The sequence below is a fragment of the Myripristis murdjan genome, chromosome 19 (genome assembly GCF_902150065.1).
Source record: "Myripristis murdjan chromosome 19, fMyrMur1.1, whole genome shotgun sequence".
NCBI lineage: Eukaryota > Metazoa > Chordata > Actinopteri > Holocentriformes > Holocentridae > Myripristis > Myripristis murdjan.
In genome coordinates, this window is record NC_043998.1 from 279,136 (window position 1) to 304,692 (window position 25,557).

A 25,557-nucleotide genomic window follows, 5' to 3' on the forward strand; every position below is an offset into this window, starting at 1 on the left:
GTGTGTACATAAAAGATACATAGAACATACATACATACATACATAAAAACACTGACTAAAGTATGGGCAAAAACCACAAATAAATAAATACAGCAGCAGAGAGTGATCATACCCAAAGATAAGTAGATGTTTTCAAGTACCTGGGATAAAAAGGAATAATAAAAATATAATAAATATTAAGGATTGGCTAAAAACAGAAGATCCATCCCTGGGAGTGTAAACTGCTACAAGACTACTACTTTTTTTTATTAGATAGAGGCAGGGATTAAAGAAAACTGTTGCCTTTACATCTATGATGTAAAGGCACCAGAGGAAACAACACACTGGACCATGTCTACACCAATGTTCCTGGCAGCTACAGAGCCCTCCCTCGTCCTCATTTTGGCCAGTCAGACCACATCTCCCTGCTTCTCCTGCCTACTTACATCCAGCTGACAAAAAGGGTCTAACCAACTGTAAAAACAATTAAAGTGTGGACAGATGAAGCTACAGCAGCTCTACAGGACTGTTTTGAATGCACAGACTGGCAGATGTTCAAAGATGCTGCTACCCAGAAGAACCATATCGACCTTGAAGAATACACATCATCAGTGACATCATACATCAGCAAATGTGCTGATGATTTGGTAAAAATAAGGACAGTTAAATCATTCCCTATGAGAAAGCCTGGATGAATGGAGAGGTGAGAGCCCTATCTAGAGCCAAAAAAGCTGCATCAAGCTGGCATCAAGGAGGCAAAGCGAAGGCATAAGCAGAGACTGGACAGAGACCTCAACACCAACAACAGCAAAGACTTGTGGCAGGCGGTCAAAAGTGTTACAGGCTACAAAAGCAGGAGCGCTCCCATCATGTTTGAGGCCACGTTACCAGACAAGCTAAACACATTTTATGTTCGCTTTGATCTCCTCAACAGAGAGTCAGCTGTAAAGTCTACTCTGCCTCCAGAGGACCGGCCACTGTCAGTATCCACAGTGGGTGTGAGGAAAGTCCTGCTGAAAGTGAATATGACTAAAGCTGCTGGGCCTGATAACATCCCTGGCCATGTACTAAAAACATGTGCCAACCAGCTAGTAGATGTCATTACTGACATTTTTAACATATCGCTGTCACAGGAGAGTGTTCCCACCTGCATCAAGACAGCCACCATCATCCCTGTGCCTAAAAAGTCTGCAGTGTCTAATCTAAATGACTACCGCCCTGTGGCACTCACCCCCATCCTGATGAAGTGCTTTGAGAAACTGGTTCTCCAGCACATAAAGAACAACATCCCTGCCAGTCTGGACCCTCAGCAGTTTGCATTCAGAACCAACAGATCCACAGAGGATGCCATCTTCACTGCTCTCCACACTGTCTTCACTCACCTTGAGAAAAGCAACACATATAGCAGAATGCTGTTTTTTGATTTTGGCTCAGCTTTCAACACAATCTCCCCCATGAAGCTGATTGGAAAACTGAACACTCTGGGCATCAGTACCACTCTTTGCAACTGGATACTGGAATTCCTCACAAACAGACCCCAGTCAGTTCGGATTGGCAGTCTCTCCTCCTCCACTCTAGTGCTCAACATCGGAGCCCCCCAGGGCTGTGTGCTCAGCCCCCTCCTGTTCACGCTGTACACCCATGACTGCAACCTATAACTCTATTGTGAAGTTTGCAGATGACACCACCATCATCGGCCAGATTTTCATATCGGGAGGAAATCAACCATCTTGCAGAATGGCGCACAGAAAACAGCTTACTGCTCAACGTCAGCAAAACCAAAGAGCTGATAGTTGATTTTAGATAAAAGGAGGCAAAGACACACAACCTTGTCTACATCAGTGGAGCTGAGGTGGAGCAAGTGAGCAGTTTTAAGTTCCTGGGAATCAACATAACAGAGAACCTGTCATGGACTTCACATATCTCTATCCTGGTCAAAAAAGCCCAGAAATGGCTGTATTTCCTAGGGAAACTTAGAAAGCAAAATTCCCACGGCAAGTTCTTGTCAACTTCTACAAAGGAGCAATTGAAAGCATCCTGACTGGAAATATCACAAACTGGCATGGGATGTGCACGGCCCAGGACAGGAAGACTCTGCAACGAGTGATTAAATCTGCCCAAAACATCATTGGTACCCACCTACCAAGCATCAGTGATATCGGGGAGGTGAGGTGGCTGCGCAGAGCCAAAAGGATACTAAAAGACAACACCCACCCCCAGCCACAGCCTGTTCACCCTGCTGCCATCAGGCAAAAGATACAGAAGTATCTGCTGCCCTACCACCAGACTACAGAGCAGCTTCTTCCCTCAGGCTGTGAGACTACTTAATGCACCATCTGCCCTCCTCCATGTTTAATAATTTTATTTTCTATACAATCAATTAATCAATCAAGAGGGAACCACATTTTAATTTCATTATACAACCTGCTGTATAATGACCAATAAACTTCCTTGTATCCTTGTATCCTTGTATCCTTGTAATGACTGAAAGTTTTCCTGAAGGCAATAACTCATATTCTGGGAATAAAATGTGAGAGGGGTCATTCAGGATTCTGCCTGCTTGTTTGACAGCACTGTTTACATACAGGGACTGCAGAGGCTGGTTTTGGTTTGCCCCCATAACTTTGAAAGTGGTTTTTGTAATGTTTAGAAGTTTGGTTTTGTTCTGAACAGTAAGAGAACCAAACCAGACAGCCATACCATATCTGACGATGCTCTCTAGCACTGCCTGCTAGAAAGTTTGCATTATTTTTTATTCGGACACCAAACAATCAGTATGTGAAAGAAATGGAGTGTTTGGGCGAGTCTGGAGCATAGATAATCCACATGAACATTCCATTTAAGCTTGTTATCTATCATAATGCCCATATATTTGAAGGAAGGTACTTGCTCAATAATATTATCCTCCACAATCACAGGGTCATGGACTGTAACTTTCCTGGGGTCAAAGATCATTTCTTTTGTCTTTTTTGGTATTAAGCAAAAGGTAATGGCTATCACACCAGTCTTTGAAGGCAGTGATTTCCTCGAGATACACAGAGATGCAGTCACTGGCTTTCAACAAGCTTAAAATGATGGTGTCATCAGAGAATTTAATAATATAATTATTGGGCTGTCTACTCTGACATTAGTTAGTGTACAAAGTAAATAATAAGGGGGAGCAGACACAACCTTGAGGCACACCGGTACTACACTTTTTTACTACAGAGAGGGAACGGTTTACCTTCACTTGTTGAGTCCTGTTTGTTAAGGAATACATCCATTTAATGATGAAGGTGTTAATCTTAAAGGAAATCAGCTTCTGGGCCAGCAGATGAGGTTGTATCATATTGAGGGCCGAGCTGAAATCAGCAAATAGAACTCTGGCATAGGTCATTGGGTCCTCTAAGTGCTTGCTTTTCAAGTGGGTCATACAGATAGTAGCATCCTCTGGGCCCTACCCCTTCCTGTAAGCAAACTGAAGGGGATCAAGATGAGGAGCAACTTCTGACTTAAGCAAGTTCACAATAACTCTTTAAAAGGATTTCATGACCACTAAAGTCAATGCAACGGGTCTAAAATCAGAGTTGACAGATGGACAAGAGATCTTTGGTACAGGTATAATTAGGCCTGTCACGATAACAAATTTTGCTGTGCGATTAATTGCGTCAGAAATTATTGTGATAAGTGATAATATTGCGTAACATTGTGCTTTTAAGACCATTTTTATTGTTGTAATTTTGACATTTTCAGACCATTCTTTAAACTTATATTATGATAATAAAGGCATAATGATGCAAGTACACCCTTTTAAAAGAGAAATAAACATTCATTCAACAATAAAAATGGAAACAAGAAAATTTAAATATCCAAAATAAATAACATGTAAAAATACCAAAATATATAAAGACCTTATGAATACAAAAAAATTGGCCAACAGTCCCTGATAACAAAAAGTGCACTGTAATAATAATAATTAAAAAACGCAACCAAAAACGATGAAATGGACTCTCAGTCTGCACTTGAATAAAAACCAAAAACAATATAAAAAAATAGACTTTTTCTCTGTTAAGCAAAAAGCACTCAAAAACTGCACACAACCAAAACAACGAATAAAATGAATGATCAAGTCTTTGGTTCAGTTTTAGATAAATATTAAACAGTAGCAGAGAGGTATAGAGACTAACATTCCTTAACAGTAAGTCTTGGCTTGTTTTTTTCCTTGACTGGGAAAACTGTGCGGGCTGGCTGTGCTTTAGGTGTGCACTTAAGTTGCTCGTATTCCCTCTTTTAGTTTGGATAGTTTTCAGACAAACGCAGCACACTGGCTCGTCCGGGTTCCTGGGCTTCCCTTTCTCATTTGCTTTGAATTCAAAAAATTCCCACACGGGGGCTGCTGCATTTGGTTTTGGAAGAAGTTCCATGTTGTTCTCGTTCACTCATTTCTCTGCCTTGTCTCTACCTCACAAGGATCGCACTGTTTGTGTGTGTGTGTGTAGCCCATGGCCCCAGCCCTCCACAGAGACAAAAGGCCCCTTTCCACCGAAGAAGTTTCTGGTAGTATTTGGGGGGCAGGAACTACTACAGGAACATCCTCTCACTCGGCCCTCTCAACTGCTGTGTCTCCACTGAGAGGGCGAAGTAGGAGGAAGGTTCCTGTAAAGTTACTGGGCTCTGGATGTGACATAATCGTTGCGCAACCATTTTGACCGGGGCATCAAAATGCGTGTTGTTGAAAAGGCGTGTTGTTAGCATCCCTAAAATGCCGGCTAAAAAGCGTGTTGTTAGCGTTAACTAACGTTAGCATTAGAGATGCACCGATCCACTTTTTTCAGGTCCGATACCGATGCCGATACGAGAATGTGAATATTGGCCGATACCGATACCTCCGTTTGTTTTTTGTGGCAGGACATACCTCAGCTCTAGGTGCTCGATGAGGCGACAAAATCCAACATTTTCCACCACAGAGTGGTGTTTTTAATGTTAATGACTAAAATGTTAATGACTAGAATGCACACAAATGAAATAGAAATTATCTTAAATTAATTGAGGTAACAAATAAACAACACTTTATTTATTTGTTTATTTAATGATTATGTTGTTATAGCAATAAAAGGTGAAAATGATATGTTATTAATGATTGAACAAAAATGACAAGAGGATGCACCAGTAATTATTTCACATGAGGGTTGACAGAGTACTTTTTACTGTAACGATATGTTAAATTATTATTTGTTTTAACAATGTAAATTACTTATCAAACAGACCTAACAATTCAGCTACCAGTGAAAGAGCAGTAGTATGCATGTGACAACATAGACTGAAAAATAAGCCAAAGTGATACCTCTTCTCTAAATAGACAAGCTAAGCCAGTGTGCTGCTGTTAGTCAGTGAAAATATAGCGGAGTGGCAACTCTTCGCTCTGTTACACAATCTATGTCAGTGCGCTGCTGTAGCTGGAGAGTTTTTTTGCCTTTTGGACTCGGTTCACTCTCGGTTCTGGACCTCGTGCTCTTTCACATGGTGCTTCTGTAGATGTTTCTGTAAATTTGTAGTATTGTAGGCGGCAACACGACTTCCACCCCTCGAATCTTTGGCTGTACATATTTTGTACGTTGCTGTGTCACTTTTCGGGTCCTCGAGACTGTATCTCCAGACTAGCGACATATTTGTTTGGCGGCGAACGTGTCGTGATAAGCTTCAGATAGCGTCATGTCACGTGATTAGCGTCACTTACGTAACTGGTAGAATTCTGGGGGGGAGGGAAGGGGAAGCTGAGTAACTTTGTAGAAGTGTATTTGTATGCTTAACCGTGTTGGCTATGGGCTTGAATTTGCATTATTCATATAGGCTAACAGCAGAAACTGATTGTGGATCGGGAAGAGGATCGGTGACGTCGGGCCGATATCCGATACCTGAATTACGTCAATATCGGCATCCGATACCGATACTGGATAGGATCGGTCCCATCTCTAGTTAGCATTAGCTTGGTAGTGTTGGCCGTATTGCTAGGAACGCCAACGTTAGCTAACGTTCGCGAACGCTAGCGTCCCTAAAAATGCCAGCTATTTTGTCACTTCAGGAGAGGCAGAGAAGTTCGACATCAGAATCACATGAGCATTGTCTTATAGTGTATTGCTTACACCTGTGTTACTCACGTACACAAGTAGGCCTTCACCTCTAGACTTCCCTGAAAGTTTGTTTCTGTCCACTCTGACCAGAGAAAAGTTCTTTAGCTGCAGAAGAGAGTGGTGTATACCCTGCCGGAGCCATGTTTCTGTTAGTACCATAAGACTTGATTTTCTGAATTCATAACAATGTCTGCTGTTAGCACGGAGCTCATCAATTTTACTACCCAGTGACCGTACATTGCTGAGTATGAGGGGGAGTGGTGGTTTATTCCCTCGTCTCCGAAGATGTCGTCTAACGCCTCCTTCCTCTTTTCCTCCGACGTGATGTCCCCGCATCCTCCGGCTTGCTCTTGGGAGCCTCTGGAAGATGGTCCGTTGCTGTATATGGTCGGTCCCAGAGGGCTAGTAGGGCCTCCCTGGTATAGGCCAGATAACAGCCAGCATGTAAGGACATGCTCTTACCAAAGAGCACCACCAACACCGAGAGCAGAAGCAGCAGGGGTAGAAGACCCGTCATATCTCAGCAGTGTTTATGGCAATGAGCAGTAGTAAAGCTGTAGCGGGCTAGGCAAGTTAGCGGTATCAGCTTAGCGGCTAGCGGCGTCCGTGTCACAGGATAAGGAGTGCGGTTAATACACTCTTCTGCATAAGTGAACCGACCTAAGAAGTGCAAACATATAAAACATTTTTTTAATCACCAAATCTCTTAGTTACACTAATATTGTTCATGTAAAGCAGCCATCTCAAGTAGGGATGGGCATTTTCAGTGATTTCAATATTTGAGTACTTGAATTACATTATGAACAAGTCATCAATTACTCGTGAATTATATATTTTACCGTAAAACCAGTTGGACACAGACCTCCCCGACATGGCCTGTTGTTTACTAAACAGCAGGCTTGTGGCTGTCAGAGAACATTCTTACATCATACTTAACCATTTATGTGAATAAACAGCCAACACTGTAGACCAAGTGCAATTCCAAATGTATTTATTGAACAACCACAACAGGCACTTAAATCACATTGTTCTAACATTCAGCTGCCAAGTGTCGCAGCGGTATGGACTTCTGTGTTGCTTCACACGTAACTCTCAATCAACAGCCTAAATTTAAGGGCGGTTTAGCATCGAGCTAGTATTTCTGTGATATATAAAACACCACATATCTTGCATGGTGCATGCAACGCGAAATGAGTGGTAGCCAAAACCAACACACTGCGCAGGTGTGCGAATAGTAAAGCGTTATTCGAATACTGCCGTCAACATCGAGTAATCGTACCCACCCCTAATATGAAAGTGGTCTTGTGGATGCGCTGTGAAGCGTAAACTCATGGATGTGTAGGAGCTTGACTGTTTGCATCAGGAATGTATTGTGCTCTGTCTTGTGCTCTCCCCCTCTCTCTCTCTCTCTCTCTCTCTCTCTCTCTCTCTCTCTCTTTGGTTGACGACCGATTGTGTAACTTTGATTACTCATTCACTCAGAAACAGGGCCAAGTGTAGGTCTGGCTGCACAGTGCAATGCAAGTTTGCCTTCACTGTGCAGTTGTTAATGTTGTACGTATACTCAGCACATGCTCAAGGTATTAAAAATGCACAAATTAATGCCATATGTGTTGCCTTTTGCAGGTGTGGGAGACTTTCAAGTGGCTGATGTGAGTTTTCTGCCAGATCCTTGTCCATTACCAGATGCTCAGAAAAAGCGGGCATTGAATGAGAAGGAACGTTTGCTGTATGCCCCCATGGCTGGGGTTGGGGGTGTTGTGTACGACAAGGATGCTGTATATATTGACCTCCCCACTGCCCATGTCTGTCAGGAGCAGGTGGGTGTGTTTTCATCCTCAGCGCCAGGTTTTCAAGCCTGACAAGACCTATCTGAACCCAACCCAATGGTAATAGCTTTTTTTTTAGCCCTCCTTTCCATCTCATAATCCTTTAGGAGAAGATACAGTTTGACAGACAAGAAGAGAAAATTAACTTCCTAGCAAGACAGGAGTCATGAGTAATCAAGAAGATTGACGTCATAAAATAAGCTCCTGTCTATAACAGATTTAGTGCTGATCAGTTATACAAGAGATATGCAATCAAAAGATATTGAACTAGAGGTGGAAAAACACTGTCTGACAATATTGGTGTAATATGTTTTACATGCACATGATTGTCTTTTTTCTGTTTTTAAGTGTTCATTTTCTGTTACTTAAATAGGAGGAAGTACATCCCACTACAGAACTTGTCCAGTCCCTGATTGACACACATGCCACCCTTGATGTCAAGATGGCTGCTAGTAAGGTTTCTCTGTTCACAAGCTCAGCCACCTTGGACTTGGACATGGAAATCGATAAACAGAAGGGGTGAGAAATCATAGTTTGTTTCATTTTGTTCAACGCTACACTGGGCAAACTTGTAGAGGTTTGTTGATAATTGTTGACACTGAGCATGTGACTTTGCTTGTTCATATATATAAGTATGTGGTTGCCACTGTTTAGAGACAGTCTCCATCTGATTATTTCAATCATATGGAGCCCCTGCATGCCCCTCCATGCCCATGGTTTTGTAAATTGTGCCCTCGAATTACGAATCTGTGTCCATGGATTTGTAAACTGTGCCTTGGGTTTTCGATTGCCAGTCCATGGGCAGTCCATGGATTCATAATCTGAGGGCAAGGGTGATGAGTCCAAGAGCAAAAAAAAAAAAATAGCCATGTGAAAATCTGTTCTCTCAGTTTTTAAACTGTATGCACAGATTTCTAAACTGAGATTACACATTTACGCGTGGCTTTCTACTCAGCTGACCCTGGGGGCTCGATACAATCAAGTGGATATTATGCTGCCTTGTAGAACATGCTGTGCTACAATGATCACTTTTTCAGGAAGTAACATAAATAAAAATAGACACACAAATATTGGTGATGAAAAGTTGAACTGAATAGCCATGGAAGCTGATTATCAATACTCAAATTTCATGTTATTTGGGTTCAGACATGCCAAGACATTACTGTCTTGGCATGTGAGCCTGCTGTGTCTGTTTGTGCTGTTTTGATGCCATAGCAGAAAATACCACCTAACCCTAGCACCTTCCAGGAATATTTTACTACTGCATTAAAGTGACTTGAACCTTCTTTTTGGCAAAAGATATAAAACACTGCGTTGCACTGTGTGTGTCTTAGAGAGAAAGAGGGCCCTCAGGAGAACCTGGTTTGGGATGCCAAGACCCAGAGAGAGAGGAGAAGAGTTGTCTTTGCTGAGGAGGAAGAGGAAAACGATTACAGCAGTGGCAGTGATACAGATGATGGCTTTGATGGAGGAAGTGATCAAGAAGGGCAGGAAGAGGAGGATGAATGTGATGAGGAAGAAGAGGATAACTTATCCACACTGATCAAAAAGGCAAGGGTCAAATTTGGAAACACAGAGAAGACAGTGACAGTCAGTGCTTCACCAGTGAAGAAACAAAAAATTGAGGAGGTGAAGGATAACAGGCAACTATTTGAGCTTCCAGTGTTTGCTGACAGTGAAGATGACCTGGAGATGAGTGACAAGGAGAGCGGGAACAGCAAGAAGGGAGAGGAGGAAAGGGAAGGACATGAGTCAGATTTTGGTGAAGATGATGAGGAAGTAGATGTAAAAATGGATAAGGGGCCAGGAGACCAAGAGGATGAAGATGAGGAAGACAATGATGACCAAGCGGAAGATGATTGGGATGATGAAGAAGATGTTGGTATAACTAAAACCATAGAAAAAAATATCACATCAAAACATAGAACTTTTGAGAATGAGGAGGAGGAAGAAGAACCATGTTTCGTCACTGAAGGTATCTAAGTTGCTGAGTGTTCTAAGCTGTTTGTCACCTTATGAGTTGCATACTTTTTGGTACTTGAAGTGTTGGGGAAAGATAGTCGAAGTGAGAAGCATTACTGTGTTCTATAACCCATTCATTAGTGCCCCATCCTTACTATTATTAGGGCCCAAGCACTGACTAGAACAACTGGGACAAATGACAACAACAGAACACCAGAGCATCCTGGGGCTTTACTGCACGTTACTGTGTAGTAAAGTGCCCATTCTTCATTTTACAAACTTTACAAATTGAGACCATTTTGGTGTGATTATCTTCAAAATTGAAAAAATGAAGAATGGCCACAGAGTGGGCACTTTACTGCACAGTAAAGTGCCCATTCTGTTTGACATTTTACAATTTTTGAATGTATGAATATGAATGAGATTTGATAAAAAGTTTATGAAAATATTGATGTTTTGACAAATAAATGCATTTCTGGTGCAACGGTCATTGTATTTTAGGTTAATAATGAACAAATAACAAACAATAAATGAATATAAGACACAAACGCAAGCTACAATGGTCTAATATTGAGGAATTTCTATATTCGCGAGTGGTGAAATAGCCCCATGTTTGGGATAACAAAAATAAAATGAAGAACTTGCATAAAGAAAAAATGTTTTATATCCCAAGAAAGAGCAAGCTTTGAACTTTAAATTAAAACAAAAATCAGATTTTTTTTAAGACATTCCCACATGCAGTTATGGGCCAATGAAAATGTGACACGAAAACTTTTTTTTGTATTTGGAGAAGCTGCCATCCAGAAACTGATGCATATATCTGACTAACCATTAATGCTTTGAACAGTCCATGTATGTATCTCAAAGCTCTGAAAAAATCAAGAAGCTTGGGCAAATACAAAGATGTTTTCTGATGGCCCAAACATGGTCGGCCACAAAACCTGTGCAATTTTTTTTCCATTTTTGAGGCGCTGGCATGCCTACCAGTTATGATGTATGACAGATATTTTTGTATATTCTGAGAGAGTAGGTGGAGGTGTATTATCGTACCAAATTTCAGTTTCCTATGTGGTGTAGTTGCTGAGATATTGACACCTGAAAATGGAGGGAAAATAAGGACGTGTGAAAATTGCACCAAAATCGACACATACTCCCCTCACTAAATTGGCCGTATCTCAAAAAGGCTCCATCCGAGCAAACTAAAATTTTACAGTGTGCCTATTGGATAAATAAGGAACAACTGGTGAATTTTTCAGATTTTTTTGAGACCCAAGTGCATGGGCCATTTGGAGAAATGACGTGGAATGACCCAAAAGTTATATTGTTATTAGCCTAAAATGTGTTATTTTCCTGTTTTTCACCAATAAAGAGGGGTTGTATCATGTCTATGACCTTTCCAATTGATTCCTGGTGTCAAAATTATATGAAAAAGTGGCTTAATTTTTCTTTGTATGACGTCTGGTTCAGGAGTTATGAAAATTGCTGTCTTTCGCCATCAGCGCGGACATCAATTCAAGATGGCCGCCAAATGAACCCCATGGGCCATTAGTTGACCTTGGCAACATGAAAAATTCTCAACTAGACACCATTAGGGTTCTAAAAAAACAGGTTACAAAAAAATGCCATGCAGGTGCATGGGAACCTATTTCTCCTGCCCGACTAAATTTCATGTAACTAAATTTAGATCTAGGTAACTGTAGGCTAGCTAAAGGTCTCAAAAAAGTAACTAGTTGTAACTCTAACTGTGTTTCAGTTATTCCCAAGTCCTTTTTGCTTGTATGTTCACAGGGTCTTTTCAGTGGAAGGAGGGGCTACAACAGAAAGCATCAGAAGCCTTTCTACGACAACAGCAAGCCACCCCCAACCTACGCAAACTTGTTTATGGCACAGGTACTAAAGATCCCTTCAACTTAGTTGACAGGTCACTCTATGAACAGGGAAATCATGTATTTTGTAATTTTATTGTGATTATCTATTATTTTATATATTTTATGTGTAATTTTTTTCTAACATGGTTGTGTCCTATGTTGGCAATGTGTTTCTACCAGAAGTGGGAAATTTATTCAAAATTGGCAACCCAGAGTTAGAAAATGGCTCACACCTGCACTTTTACAAAGTGTTGAAGTCATTTTATTGAGCTACTTTCTGTTTCCAAAACCACAAATTTGCCATGGCAGCAACTATTTGTGAACATATATTTTGTCTTTGTTATCTATAAAAATCCTGAATAATTTATACATATCCAGGACTTCTAATAGTTCTTGACAAACCCAGTCATCCTGTAACTTCAGTTGCAGGGGAGGAGGCTGGCAACTATGAGGAAGAGGAGGTGGGAGGGTTATTTCGAGTCAGCCGTCCTCATGACAACAAAAAGCATTGGACAGATGCCAAAGACTGCTCCCGTTTCAGCCCCGACAGCTCTCACAACTGGGATATAGGAGAGGTAGAACAAAGTGTGAATCCTAATATATACATTTTATTAGTCTTTAAAAAACTATATTAAAGGCAAAGAATTGTTTCATGTTCCATGGCCTTCCAGACGTTTATGTTGTCATGTTCTTTTTCAGATGCTGAAATCAATTAGGGATTGTTTTGTAACAGGGAAATGGGAAGAAGGACAAGATGCTGCGACACTACTGAAGGAGGATGGTGAGGAAAGGAATTCATAAAGGGAAACCACACACTACATGTGTATAATGTTTAGGATTGTAATGTCCTTTTCAGTCCTGTTCAGTACAGCATCCTCAGACAAGGATATAATGGACATTGACAAGGAATACTGTTTTATCCTGGAAAGTGAATTTGAGAACTCCTGGCTTCCTTGTTCATGCAATGAGTGGTTCACTGCACTGTTATCACCTAAATTAGTTGAGAAATGTTGAATTTAGATATTACCTTGACTAGGCTAGCCATTTATTCTAATTAAAAGTCAGCTAGCCAGTTTTATTTTTGGTGTTTAAGCATATTACCATAGAGAGGCCATAAATTCTTGCACTTGGTTCTTTGTCATTAGAGGAGCTGTATGGTGACTTTGAAGATTTGGAAACAGGAGAGGTCCATGAGGGCCAGACTGGGAGGCATGGGGACCAGACTGAGGTATTTCATTACTATTCCAGATAATGGAAAATGAATTATTTTACACACACAGATGTTTTGTTGGAAAGGTGTACATACTGAGTGATGAAACACAGAACTTATCTGAGTTCTGTCTACATTACCAACACCAACATGTTTTAAGCTGAGCACTGGAGGATATTCAGTGCTCAACTTGTTAACAGTATTTGCTCAAGATTGCATCTTGTGCCAGTGACCCTCAGAATCTCCAGGTGGCTTTTTTGTAAACACTGGCCAATGGAAATAATTAACACTGAGATAGTGCTCTTGCTCAAACCACAACTACTGTGGTGCATCCTTTTTGATCAGTGCAACCGAGGTAGTATACATGTACAAACTAGAACTTTGTTTAAAACAATAACCCCCGTTTTCAGTGTATTCTATGTAAGCGGCACACAAAAAAGAGGAAATCAGCATTCTCAGCAATGCCAAAAGTAATCAAGAGTGATGGGGAAGGAAATACTGCAATCTAGCAAACTTTTTATTGTAACCTTAAAATATGCATTCTTCACAGAATTATAAGCTTATTCAAAAGTAGTTTTCCCTCCCCATCACTGTTGTTCATCTAGTGGAGTGCCTTGTCAGTGGGCTACAGAAACAGAGGATGCCATTGATCAGCTCGTCAAATAAATTGTGGAAATGGGACAAGGCAAGATTTGAACTGCAAACCTTGTGGGTTGGAGACAGATTGGGCTAATGCTGCCTTTGCTGCTGACTTCACTGGAGTTTTAGTTTGAATGCTATTTGAAATATGATAACTGCTATCTAAAAAAACTGTCAGTTTATCAATTTTGTTAGCACTTAAATGAAGACAAGTAGTAATGAGGTTGTAAGAGGCCACGGATCAAAAGAGGATATCATATTTGGGGATTATCTGTTATTTTGAATGAAGGCTTAGTGGAGGATTTTAAAGTGCTCTGAAAAAAAAAATGAAATAAAAGCTCTGACCCTCCCTCTGACCCAAATTTATTTTTTCTTGACCCTCCCCAAGTGATTGGAAAAAATAAAACGACCCTCCCCTGTCAAACATTACACTGTTTTTACCAGTGAAACAATGTTCAGTGTATAATCAATAAATTTTGTTCACTTTGGTCTCTTTTCTTTAATAGGTTTGGTTGCAGATACGTGCAGTGCAGACACGTTATATGTTAAAATGGTTATAATCACAAGACACTCAGCTGTAGCCCTTCCAATAATCTCAATAAACTTAGCTTTTGTGTATTATTGCCTCACTGTATCTCAATTACGCTGGGATAGGCTCCAGCAACCCCCCACGACCCTTGTGAGGATAAGCAGTTTAGAAGATGAATGAATGAATGTTTGGATCAGGTGGTTTGGGTCTAGTGTTGCAAAATTCCCGGAATTTTCAAAGTCGGAAAATTTCCATGGGAATTTTTGGAAATTAACGGGAATAAATGGGAATTTTCAGGGAATTTTCGGGAATTTATATTCACTGCATTCACCTGGTCATACACATGTGTACATAATAAACATTTTGGTTTGTTATAAGCAGATATGCATGCAAACATTTTACATTATAATGAATTTCCAGGGAATTTTCGGGAATTTTCATAACTGGCAATGAGTCTTTTACATCGCTGTGGAGGAATTTTGGCCCACTCCTTTTTACATAAATATTTTAATACAGCCAAACTGGAGGGTTTTCGAGCATGAAAGGCCTGTTTAAGGTCATGCCAATGTATCTCAATTGGATTTAAGTCTGGACTTTGACCAGGCCACTCCAAAACCTTCATTTTGTTTTTTGTTTTTTTTTAAGCCATTCAGAGGTGGACTTGCTGGTGCATTACTTTTTCACATAGGGCCAGGTAGGTTTTGATAGCCTTTTTTCCTTAATAAACGAAATCATCATTTAAAAAGTGTATTTTATATTTACCCGGGTTATCTTTGTCTAATATCAGAATTTGTTTGATGGTCTGAAACATTTAAGTGTGACAAATATGCAAAAAAATATGAAATCAGGAACGGGGCAAATACTTTTTCACAGCACTGTATGTCCCCCTCAGCAACTAAAAAAAGTGGTGATATTGATGCTGACATTCATTTTATTGATTATTGTTTAATTTTTCCCCACTCACCTTAACAACAACAAAAATGAAAATTTCCAAATTTCCCAAGCTTAAATTTCCATGGAAACTGTTTAAACACTTCATTCAAATGGATAACAAGAAAAAAAAAAACGAAAATTCCCCAAATTCCCAAGCTGAATATTCCTGGGAATTTTCGGAAAAATTGGAAAAAGAGTGAAAGCAAAAATCTCCTGTAAATTTCCAATATTCCAGAGTGAAAATTCCCACGGGAATCTTCGGAAACTTTCCGGGAAATTTACTGGAAACTTTCCACCCCTTTGCAACACTATTTGGGTCATAAAAATTAACATTAACATCTTTTTTGAGTTTACATACTTACAGCATTCCCCCTGCAGGTGAAACGATAACTCCCCATTAAGAGAGATACTGTGCGCAATTCCGCGAGGCATTCCGAGCTTGAAGTTTAATTCTGTTTCCCCTTGAGAATTTCTCTTTACTGTCAAGTTTACCACTACAATTTGAAGTTTTGCTGCTTAAATGTCCCAAGATATTTGCTCCAGTGACATTACTGTACATATGGAAACATTTACCATTACTGAAAGCAGCCACATTAATCTTTACAGAAAACATTCACCTCAGTACAACACACATTAAACCTCATGGAAACCTCATGTTGCTCGACATAATTTCAAAAGCAACACGGCAGGGACAGATAGAGTATTTGTTTTTAAGTAGTTCTACATGTCATTTATCTAGGTCAAAAAGTAATGAAGGACAAGTGGGTGTGATGAGCGGTAAGTGCCTGACTTGCTCTGAATGTGATGATTACTCTGGGTTACAAAAACAAATTTTTGCAAGTTGTCTAGGTTTTGGAATTAGGACCATTTTGCACCACTAAATCCAAAAATGACATCTATTGTTCTCAATCAGGTCAGGTTATTTTGCTAATTTTATTTTGAAAAATTTGATCTCACAAAATTGATTACATTTTTGTGACTTTATCAGTTGATTTTTTTTATATAGTTCTCACCCAAAATAGGTTTTAAGAGAAAAAAGATGTCATTTTCTAACGGATGTATTTATTAAGTGTTACAAACTTTAATTCCTGTAAATTGAATAATAGACATTGATAAAGGTAAGTACATGTAAATTGAACATTAAGTCAATTTGTGCAAAATTCAGGGCATGAACTTTCGTTTCTTCGAACCCCTCGAATGCTCAGCAGCAGGGATGTCTCTCTTCAGAGTCCAGCAGTAATCAGCCATCATGACTGCATCCCAGCGTCCCTGATACCTGGCCTCCATCTCTTTTATGTCCTGATGGAATCTCTCTCCCTGCTCATCACTCATTAATCCCAGATTCTCAGGAAACCGATCTATATGTGAGAATAAGTAATGCATTTTGATGCTCATGTTGCATCCAAGGTTTCTGAAAGCAGTCAGCATATTGGTTACAAGGTCTGCATAGTTCGTGGCCTTGTTGCCAAGAAAGTTCTTCACGACCAGAACAAAAGCCTTCCATGCTTCCAGTTCCACTTCGTTCATTGAGTTTTCAAACTGAGGATCTCTGATGAGCTGACGGATTTGAGGACCATCAAAGATGCCAGCTTTCAACTTCTCTATGGTTAATCCTGGAAAAGCATGGCACAAGTAGGCGAAGCAGCCACCATCCTTATCTAGAGCTTTGGTGAACTGTTTGATCAAGCCGAGCTTTATGTGCAGTGGTGGGAAGAGAATCTTGTCTCTGTCTACCAGAGGAATGTTGATGACATTCTTTGCTCTGCAAGGCACCAGTTCCTGCCGCACCGATCCAATCTTTGAGTTCATACTGTGGCACTCCAAGCTTGTGGCAAAAGTAAAATCTTCAGAATTTGTTTATTGCAAGAAATATGAAAGAATTTTGTATCATATGATGTGAAAATGCCCATAAATGTAAGCAAAAATGTTAAAAAGCCAATATGTAGCATAGTTCAGAAAGTTGACCTGATTGAGCAAAACCAATGTGCTTTTTGGATTCAGCACACCAAAATTATCCTAAATCAGCTCAAAAAACTTAAACAATAAATTTGTTGTTGACCAGTGTTATGAGCTGGGAGAGGGTAATGTGAATTCCTGCAGCGACTGTAGCTTTCCCTCTGACTCCCACATCTAGGAAATACTGAAAACCGTCACCACTGATTGACCAAATACTGTACACACCCACTGTCTTAATAGGCAATGCACAAAGATTGGCATGTAGGGCAACCAAAGAGAAATGATACACTTGGTCATACCAAACAGTTTGGCCAGGAGGGGAGTTGAAGGAACTCAGTATAGCTGCAGAATTCAGAAAAGCCAAGAAAAATCTATTAAAATTTCTAGGACCCTCCCTGGACTCAAATTAAAACCATTGCACCCTCCCTCAAACTAAAATGAAAAGAGCATGATTCTCCCTTGTTTTCCTCCAGTGTACCCAGCCATAAATTTGGAGAGGAAAGCAGTTTAAAAATGGGATATGGCAAGGTTTAAACTAGCCTTCTCATTCAGAGACAGTTGAATAACTCACTGAGCTAATACGGCCTCTCAACTGATTGGCCCATTTGGTTGAACTGATTGCTTCTTTTTTCGATGATGACAAGTAGGACCAAAGTTGCTCTACTGTGAGTGGTTATGGATAGAGTGTTCCACGAAAATGATAATGTGATAATGTGCTTGGATCCCTAATAATAATCCATGTAATGATAACCTCTAAAAATGTGATGTTCAGATGTCTTCAACTTCTGTCAGTTAATTGTTTTGTTTTTCTGTTTTGATCTTTTTCCTCTTTTTGCATGTTGTGACCAGGAGAATAGTGATGAAGAAGAGAATGAGGGGGAGAGGTTAGTGAAAGTTGATGATGAGGAAGTCCAGAAGAACAAGCGTCTGGAGAAGAAGCGAAGGCTGAAGGAGCGTTTTGATTCTGAGTACGATGATGGAGAAGCCACTTATTTTGATGACCTGAAAGAGGAGATGCAGAAACAAGCTGATGTAAGAGGATCTATTATAATTTTTACCATCCATCGAAATTCTTGGCATTTGAACTAGTACTAATTCATAATTAACATGTGTAAAACCAAGTGAGAAAGACACAGAATAATGTAATATCATGATTATATGACAGATGATGCAAGCCTGAGCCTGAGAAATCTTCTATAGATGCCCTACTACATGATCAAAATCATTTTCTTAAATTATCTGAATTAAAGCAAAATTCTAGTAAATGCACTCTTATGATAATAGTACCATTGAGAGATACAGATTTCATAATGGCTTGGTAGATGGAATTTATATTCCACATAATCCAAAAGATCTAGTTCAGATAAATTATGAAGAAAAAACTAGAGAAAACTGACAGTTTTACAACCTACGAGAGGGAGAATTCTTCAGTTACAAGGAAAGACTAAATTTAATTAATACCCTTTGTAATTCCTCAGTTCATTTATCATTAAAATTAATTTGTAATAATAAGCCTGACAAGAATAATAGGCAATACATATATATAATTCACATGGAAATGGCGAATAAAATTTATAAAATATTGCAGCAGTGACCTTATCCCTAAAAGCATCTTTCATGAATAAAATGTACTTTGCTTGATTTTACTTTATTTACAGAGACCATGATCACATCTATATATCTGTAATTCATTATGCTTACATTCAAACAAAATATGACACCCATCTCATTGTTTAAGGTCTTATTTAAACTCGACCTACCTAGAGTTCACTTTGCTGCTTTTGCATAAACTGTTTCAAATATTTTTATTGCGAAGCAAACAGTATATCAGTAGTACAATCTCCTTTGGTGTACACATTGCCTCATTTCAAACATATGCAAGTATAATATGAAACTTGTAGTGGGAATCACAAACTTAGAAAAAAATAAATAAACAATAACTGGGGAGATAAACTAAATGAAAAGTAATGAGACCTCTAACTCCCATCCTGTCCCACACCACTCTCAAGTGCTACTCAGGGCTGTGCTATATCTTATTTAAATGTGAGATCATTGGTTCCCAAATCTTTTTGAAGTCTTGCAGCCTGTCATTGCTTATGCATAAACTGATCGTTCAGCCCCTGCTCAACAGTTAGTTTCATCCAGTTGATGTTGTTACACTTTGTGAACCAGAGGTAAGACAAGCCACAGTCGTCCAATATCTGCTTAACTTCCAAAATCCACGCAACTCATCTACAATTGAATTATGAAGTCTGAGCAATTACTAATACACTATACAGCTGAATTTGGTTTCTGTCAGTTTCCCCCAGTAGCCAGTAATTCTCTTTTTAACTGCAGCACATTGCAGGTACCATTCCAGTTCCCCATACACCATGTTATTGCAAGCTGGCAATTTAATTTTTGTGATGTACTTAAGAAATTCATATGTATACAACATAACTAATGTAACTAAATTGTCAAAGATCTGATGAGATATTTACAGGTAAATCAAATTTATTACATTTACAAATAATGGCAAACATTCCACAGGAGGCTTGCTAATGTAGCTGCTCAATGGCAGTCTTAAATGAATCAATATAATAGAGTGACACCAAGATATTTAAAGCCATGGACAGTCTCTAGGTTTTCTCCACTGCATTGAAACTTTTGTTTATTTATATCAGCTTTCCTGCAACTAAAAAATGTTAATTTTAGTCTTATCACTATTAACCTTCAATTCCCATATCTCACAGAAATCATACATATGGTCATTGCTTTCTGTAACACTTCTCTTGTTGTAGACATGATAATTCTATCATCCATGTATATAAGATAATTGCATTATCCATGACTGGTAATTGCATTATCCATATACTTTTACCTGAGTTTAACTATCCATATAAATAACGCATTATGTTCAGAAAATCTTTTCTCATTATCTCTCTCTCCTCCTCTCCTCAGCTAAACCGGGCTGAGTTTGAGGATGCTGACGATGAGACCAGAGTGCAGTATGAAGGTTTTCGGCCAGGAATGTATGTGCGATTGGAAATCCCTTCTGTGCCTTGTGAGTTTGTCACCAACTTTGATCCCCACTACCCTGTCATCCTTGGAGGCCTTGGCTCGAGTGAAGGCAACACAGGATACCTGCAAGTAAGTGAAAGGGTTTCATTGCATACCAGTTTGAATGTTGAAATTGCGTACTATTCATATTACCTGTGCACTAGGCTAGTACATTTCACTACCACCTGCACATCATTTCATGATGGCAGACTGGAGGTTGAATGAAAGTCTAATAAACTGTTTACGCAGTCAATACAGCATCTCCATATCAGATTAATAGAAAGAGGAGCATCTGTTTTTGACTGTATTGAAATTCATACCTTTGGGATTTATAGTTACCCTGGTTTGTGCCATAATACCCTGATAAAGCCCAAGCCTACTGTGCACATAAAGTAATTTATAATAATTGTGGAGATTGTTGGTGATCTCATTTTGAGAAAATAGTCCATATCTGCAATTAAAAAAACAATTCCAACACAAATACTTACCAACAGATACCCCTTGTTAATAGTCATCCAGTAACACTTAACAATGACCTTAGTTTATTATATTACCTGTGTACTAACTTATGGGAAAATATCATCAGTAAAAAAAAAAAAAAAAAAAAAAAGTCTTCCTAGTAAATGGAAAACTGCTAAAACATAATGTATCAACAACACTGTAACAATGTAACCTCAAAATGTACCAGCGTAATTGGCTAAACTAGGTACTTTAATTTTTCCAGCACTTTATGTAAGTAGTGCTTAGTTTGCTGTTCATCATTTGTTTGTTTGTTTGTTTTTTTGTTTGGTTTTTTGTTTTGTCTTTTTTTTTTGTTTGTTTTTGTTTTGTTTTTTTACTAGGTGAATGTTATGTGGTGTTGCACCGGGCACAAAGCTGATACGTCAAAATATTTAACAAATGGCTCAAGTGTTTCTGTTAAGTTTTGTCTTGCAAGTCATTCTGTTACGATAAGTTCAAATTGCTATTAAATTTTGTAATCAGCTAGCTGGAGTGATTTGTGGTTACATTAGCAGTATCTGTTTTTGAAACCAATGTGACTCTTGAATTTTAGCAGTGAAAGCTTAATTCTTGCATAACAGTTTCATGGTACTGTTGTTCCAGTGTTAACATGGACCTTTACATAAGTACATCAATTGTGATGTTTGTTAATGCATTGGTGTAGAAAAAGGTTGTTCAAAATACCCAACACTCAACTTTTTATGATTAAAAATATTGTGATGAATGTAAGATCGAGGAGACTTGTAGACGAGTTGTCTTTACTTTCTCAACTTAAATCAATAACGCAACAGCAACAGTAATGTAATACAACAACCTCAATGAAGAGCAACCATAAAACTAGCCGCCACTAACTCAGTGTAAACAAAGCTACTTTCCCCTCCCAGTATGCCCTTCACCTTGACTCTCTACTATCAGTCTTAAAGGAGCTGTACCTCTGCTCCTAGTGTCAGGTGAATGTCTGTATGTCCAAAGTGGGTCACCACAATATAACTGATATATACAGGATAATGCAAATGAGTAGTATTTGACAAATATGTTCATACAGCCATGCAGTACTGGTAGTAGGATAGTCAGTCTTAATAGAGCATAAAGGTAATATGGCATTGCATTTACTTCCTAGTCGTTAAGTTTAACTTTAGGCACACCACTGCATATTGTGATGAAAGGTATTTCTGCTATCAATCAGATGCGGTTGAAAAAACATCGCTGGCATGACTGCATCCTGAAGACACGAGACCCCCTCATTCTGTCTTTAGGCTGGCGTCGTTTCCAGACAATCCCCCTCTACCACATTGAGGACCACAACGGCCGCCATCGCCTGCTTAAGTACACACCACAGCACATGCACTGTGGTGCCTCCATCTGGGGTAAGACACAATTGAAGTAAGCTACTATTTTGTCGGCTGTACAGAAATTTGGAAGGGCACTTTGTTCTGTAATTAGTTCATATTTCAGAGTTGAAGGGTTTGTTGTAGAGATTAAATTGTCTGACTTCTGTGACTAGCCAGTAGGAATTTAGACCTTATTCAGATTGCCAGCCCAAATCTGTTGTTTGAAATATGTAGATTGTACCTATTTGATTTTAGAAAGAAAAAGAAAAAGAAAAAAAAAGCATGGAATACAGCTCCTGGACATTTCTCCTCCTTCTGTGTTGGAAAGCTGCGTCACCAGCACGCGTAGTTACGGATGCCTATGTTGTTACCATAGCAACCTGTGCAGATTGGTTGGTGATGTTTGGACTAGGGGTGGCATGATATACCGGTTTGACGGTAATCGTGGTATTTAAAACATGAAAATAGTGATATCGTGCAAATCATCCAACCACGATATACCGTGGAATAACAGTTGGTTCAGTTTTTTCTCTTTTGTGTTCTCTGGTTCATTTATTCTCCTTCCCTCGCCTCGCACAACTTTCCCCCCTCCTCCCTCGCACAATAAACAAAAGTGTTGCGAGCCCTTTTTTTCTTGTAGCAGACGTGGAACTCATATGGGGTGCATTCAAATTCAGCGAACACAGCGAAGGTTCGCAACATTTGCAAACACAGAAGTAAACAGTATGTTTGCAGTTTGCTACTACTGTACTTGAACGCACCCCCTAACGACCGACGTCACACTCGCCTCAAGACAGGAACAGACTAGTCAACAAACATCCTCGTGCTTCATGCGGTGTGAGAGTGAGATAACATGTCCGAGTCGGAGACTACAGTTAACATAACAGATAAAGATGAACAGCGACTTAATCCACCAGAGAAAAAGGTCATATCACCCATCTGGGATTTTTTCGGGTTTGCGAAAGAAAGACGTTTTAGACAGTGTTCCAGTCTGCAGAGAGTGTAGGGCTATGGTGTCAGCCAAAGACGGCAGTACAACCAACCTACCCACTCATCTTCGCAATCATCACCCCAAACACTTTGCCACGGTAGAACGAGTAAGTTGTTGGCAGGCATAGCTTAACTAAACATGTCAAGAGTGCAATGTGTGAGGTAGCTAGCTACTTACATGGTTGCTAAATTTCATGTATTGAGTTGTTTATTCGTGTTTGTTGAAATGTGTTGGTTAATTCAGTTACAGTCAGACACCCTCAACTTTTGTTGATTGATTTTTTTGTTAAGACACATCCACTGAACCTCATTAATGGAACTGTTGATTCCAAAATTGCTAAGAAATGTTTGAATAAATTAAGTTTAAGATATATTTTATGTTGTTGCATTTTTTTAATAGTATCATGATAATATCGTTATCGTGATATTTTTTGCCATGATAATCGTATTGTGGAAAATTGATGTCGTGACAGCCCTAGTTTGGACACACAAATCTCATCTGATCACTTGCAAGTAAACAGTGTGGACAGTCTGTCTTAAAGATCTGATTTGAGAAACAAATCTGATTTGTCTGCGGTCTGAACAAGGCCTTAAACGGCATCAGTATATCTCTCCAAACACAAGACTAACAGCTGTAAGGTGGGCTCAGGGGAAGTGTTTTTCAGTTACACTAAAAATGAACAACTGTATTTTGTGATACTAATGCATAATCCCTCTCATCTATGTCTCTGAAGGTCCCATTACGCCGCAGGGCACTGGCTTTCTCGCTGTACAGACAGTCGCTGGAGCTAAAGTAAGTTTTTATTCCTTCATTTACCGTTGCTATACCTTTAGTTTGCTCTGCATAGTAAAGCCATACCACTTTGTATTCATCTACATGGAGTCAGTGCACTTTAAATTGGTATACATGTACAATTAGTAGCATCAACCAGTTATCAGTCCCAGATGATTATTTAGCCCGATTTCTTTGGTAATCAGTCAATTCAGTTTCAGTAATCAGTACTGTAATTTGGATTTTTTGTTTGATAGTTTTCTTAGACTTTTTGTTTTATTACTCAAATTCTCTGGTAATTTTCTTTTGCTAATGCAAGCACAGTTTGTGTAAATACTGTAAGGTTAACAATGCAGATGGTTATGTCACTTTGCTAAGAAAGGGGATGGCCTCTGCCCTCAAATTGCCCTCTGCCTACCAGGGTGGGAATTACACAATTTTAGGGGCAAGGCCATTTGGCCTTTGATGTTCTAACTTTTTTTAGGGCATTAAAGCCACATGCCAGGGCACCAAGGCCATTGAGTAAAATGCACGGACTTGTAACCTATGCTTTGAATAAACATCATGTCTTCATACAATTAAACAAAAAAACAACACACAAAATACAATGCGATTATACAAGTATTACCAACAAAATAAAATGTATAATCAAAATGTGTTTATACTGTGGGCATTTCACTCTCAAAATATCAGTTTTTTGCTAGTATTCTCTCTGTTTCAGCGGAAATACATGAGATCTGACGTTAACTAGTCCAATTTAACGTCAGCTCTGATTAATGTGGCTAAGCAGCAAAAGTAACATCAAAGCAGCATGGCATGGAGGCCATCAGCCTGTGGCACTGCTGAGGTGCAATGGAAGCCCAGGCTGCTTTGATATTGGCCTTGAGCTCATCTGTACTGTAATAGATCCTTCTGCTAATCAAGAAGATACAGAAGTTTTCTCAGGCTTTAGATGCCACATATGACCGTCCTCTGATCGATTTGTGTTAGATTCCAGTTTAAAAGGAGGTGAAATACATAGAAGTGGATATGACAAAGGTTCAAGTCCAAATATCCATGCACAGCCTCGGATCGGGTGCTGGTAGGTCGCAGCATAGTCTATAGAATCATGAAAGTGAGTAACAGGCTACTGCACACTGCGTTGACTTTACTTAGTTTTTATTTTGAGCGAACCTGCCTGTTACTCACTTTCATGTGGATATGACAAACTTTATATGCAGTCCAGATGAGGTGAAGTCTTCTACTTTTGGACTATGTTGATGTGATCTCTAGATCTGCATCCAAATCGGTAATGTGTTACTCAACAGTAAGGCAAGACAAGTGTATATGTAGAGCATATTTCATACACAGCAGAAATTCAAGGCTAATGCTGTGTTCACAGGAACTTTTATATAAAAATAAAATAACATATGTAATATAAAAAATATAAAACTCGTACAGCATGGTGTTTATGGTGTCAACTCAGGAAAAAGAATGCCTTATACTTATTGTATGTTCCTCAGGCCCTTAGACCTTGGGAAACTCCTTGCAATCTCCAATAGATCAGTAAATGTAAATGTAAATGTGGGTTCAAACTAGATAAGTGAGTTTTATGACAGCGTTTCTGACAGCGTGTGAGCAGGTTCACTTCCTCCCTCCACCATTCACCTCCTGGTATTTGAAAAAAAACTGCCTCAGAGAGTTATTTTTCATATGATAGTGGAATGAGTGGAATGTATTCAGATTTCTTGGGCAGTATTTTAGTTAATTATGATTTGTTACTGTTCTTTTGCAGGTTAATTTCCGCATTGCTGCCACAGGAGTTGTCTTGGACCTGGATAGGTCAGTGACAATAGTGAAGAAGCTGAAACTCATTGGCTACCCATACAAGATCTATAAGAACACATGCTTCATAAAGGTGGGAAAGTTT

The 25,557-nt window shown here is 39.3% G+C and overlaps 1 protein-coding gene across 1 annotated transcript in view; it reads left to right on the plus strand.

Annotated features, from left to right (window-relative positions):
• Window positions 1–25,557, plus strand: part of bms1 (BMS1 ribosome biogenesis factor) — an 80,188-nt gene that overhangs the window by 34,254 nt on the left and 20,377 nt on the right. The window contains 12 exon segments of the mRNA XM_030077823.1: window positions 7,716–7,909; window positions 8,292–8,437; window positions 9,253–9,893; window positions 11,669–11,770; window positions 12,172–12,323; window positions 12,448–12,529; window positions 12,894–12,976; window positions 17,865–18,047; window positions 19,956–20,144; window positions 21,742–21,922; window positions 23,611–23,669; window positions 25,423–25,545. Of these exon segments, the coding sequence (XP_029933683.1) occupies window positions 7,716–7,909; window positions 8,292–8,437; window positions 9,253–9,893; window positions 11,669–11,770; window positions 12,172–12,323; window positions 12,448–12,529; window positions 12,894–12,976; window positions 17,865–18,047; window positions 19,956–20,144; window positions 21,742–21,922; window positions 23,611–23,669; window positions 25,423–25,545 (2,135 nt within the window).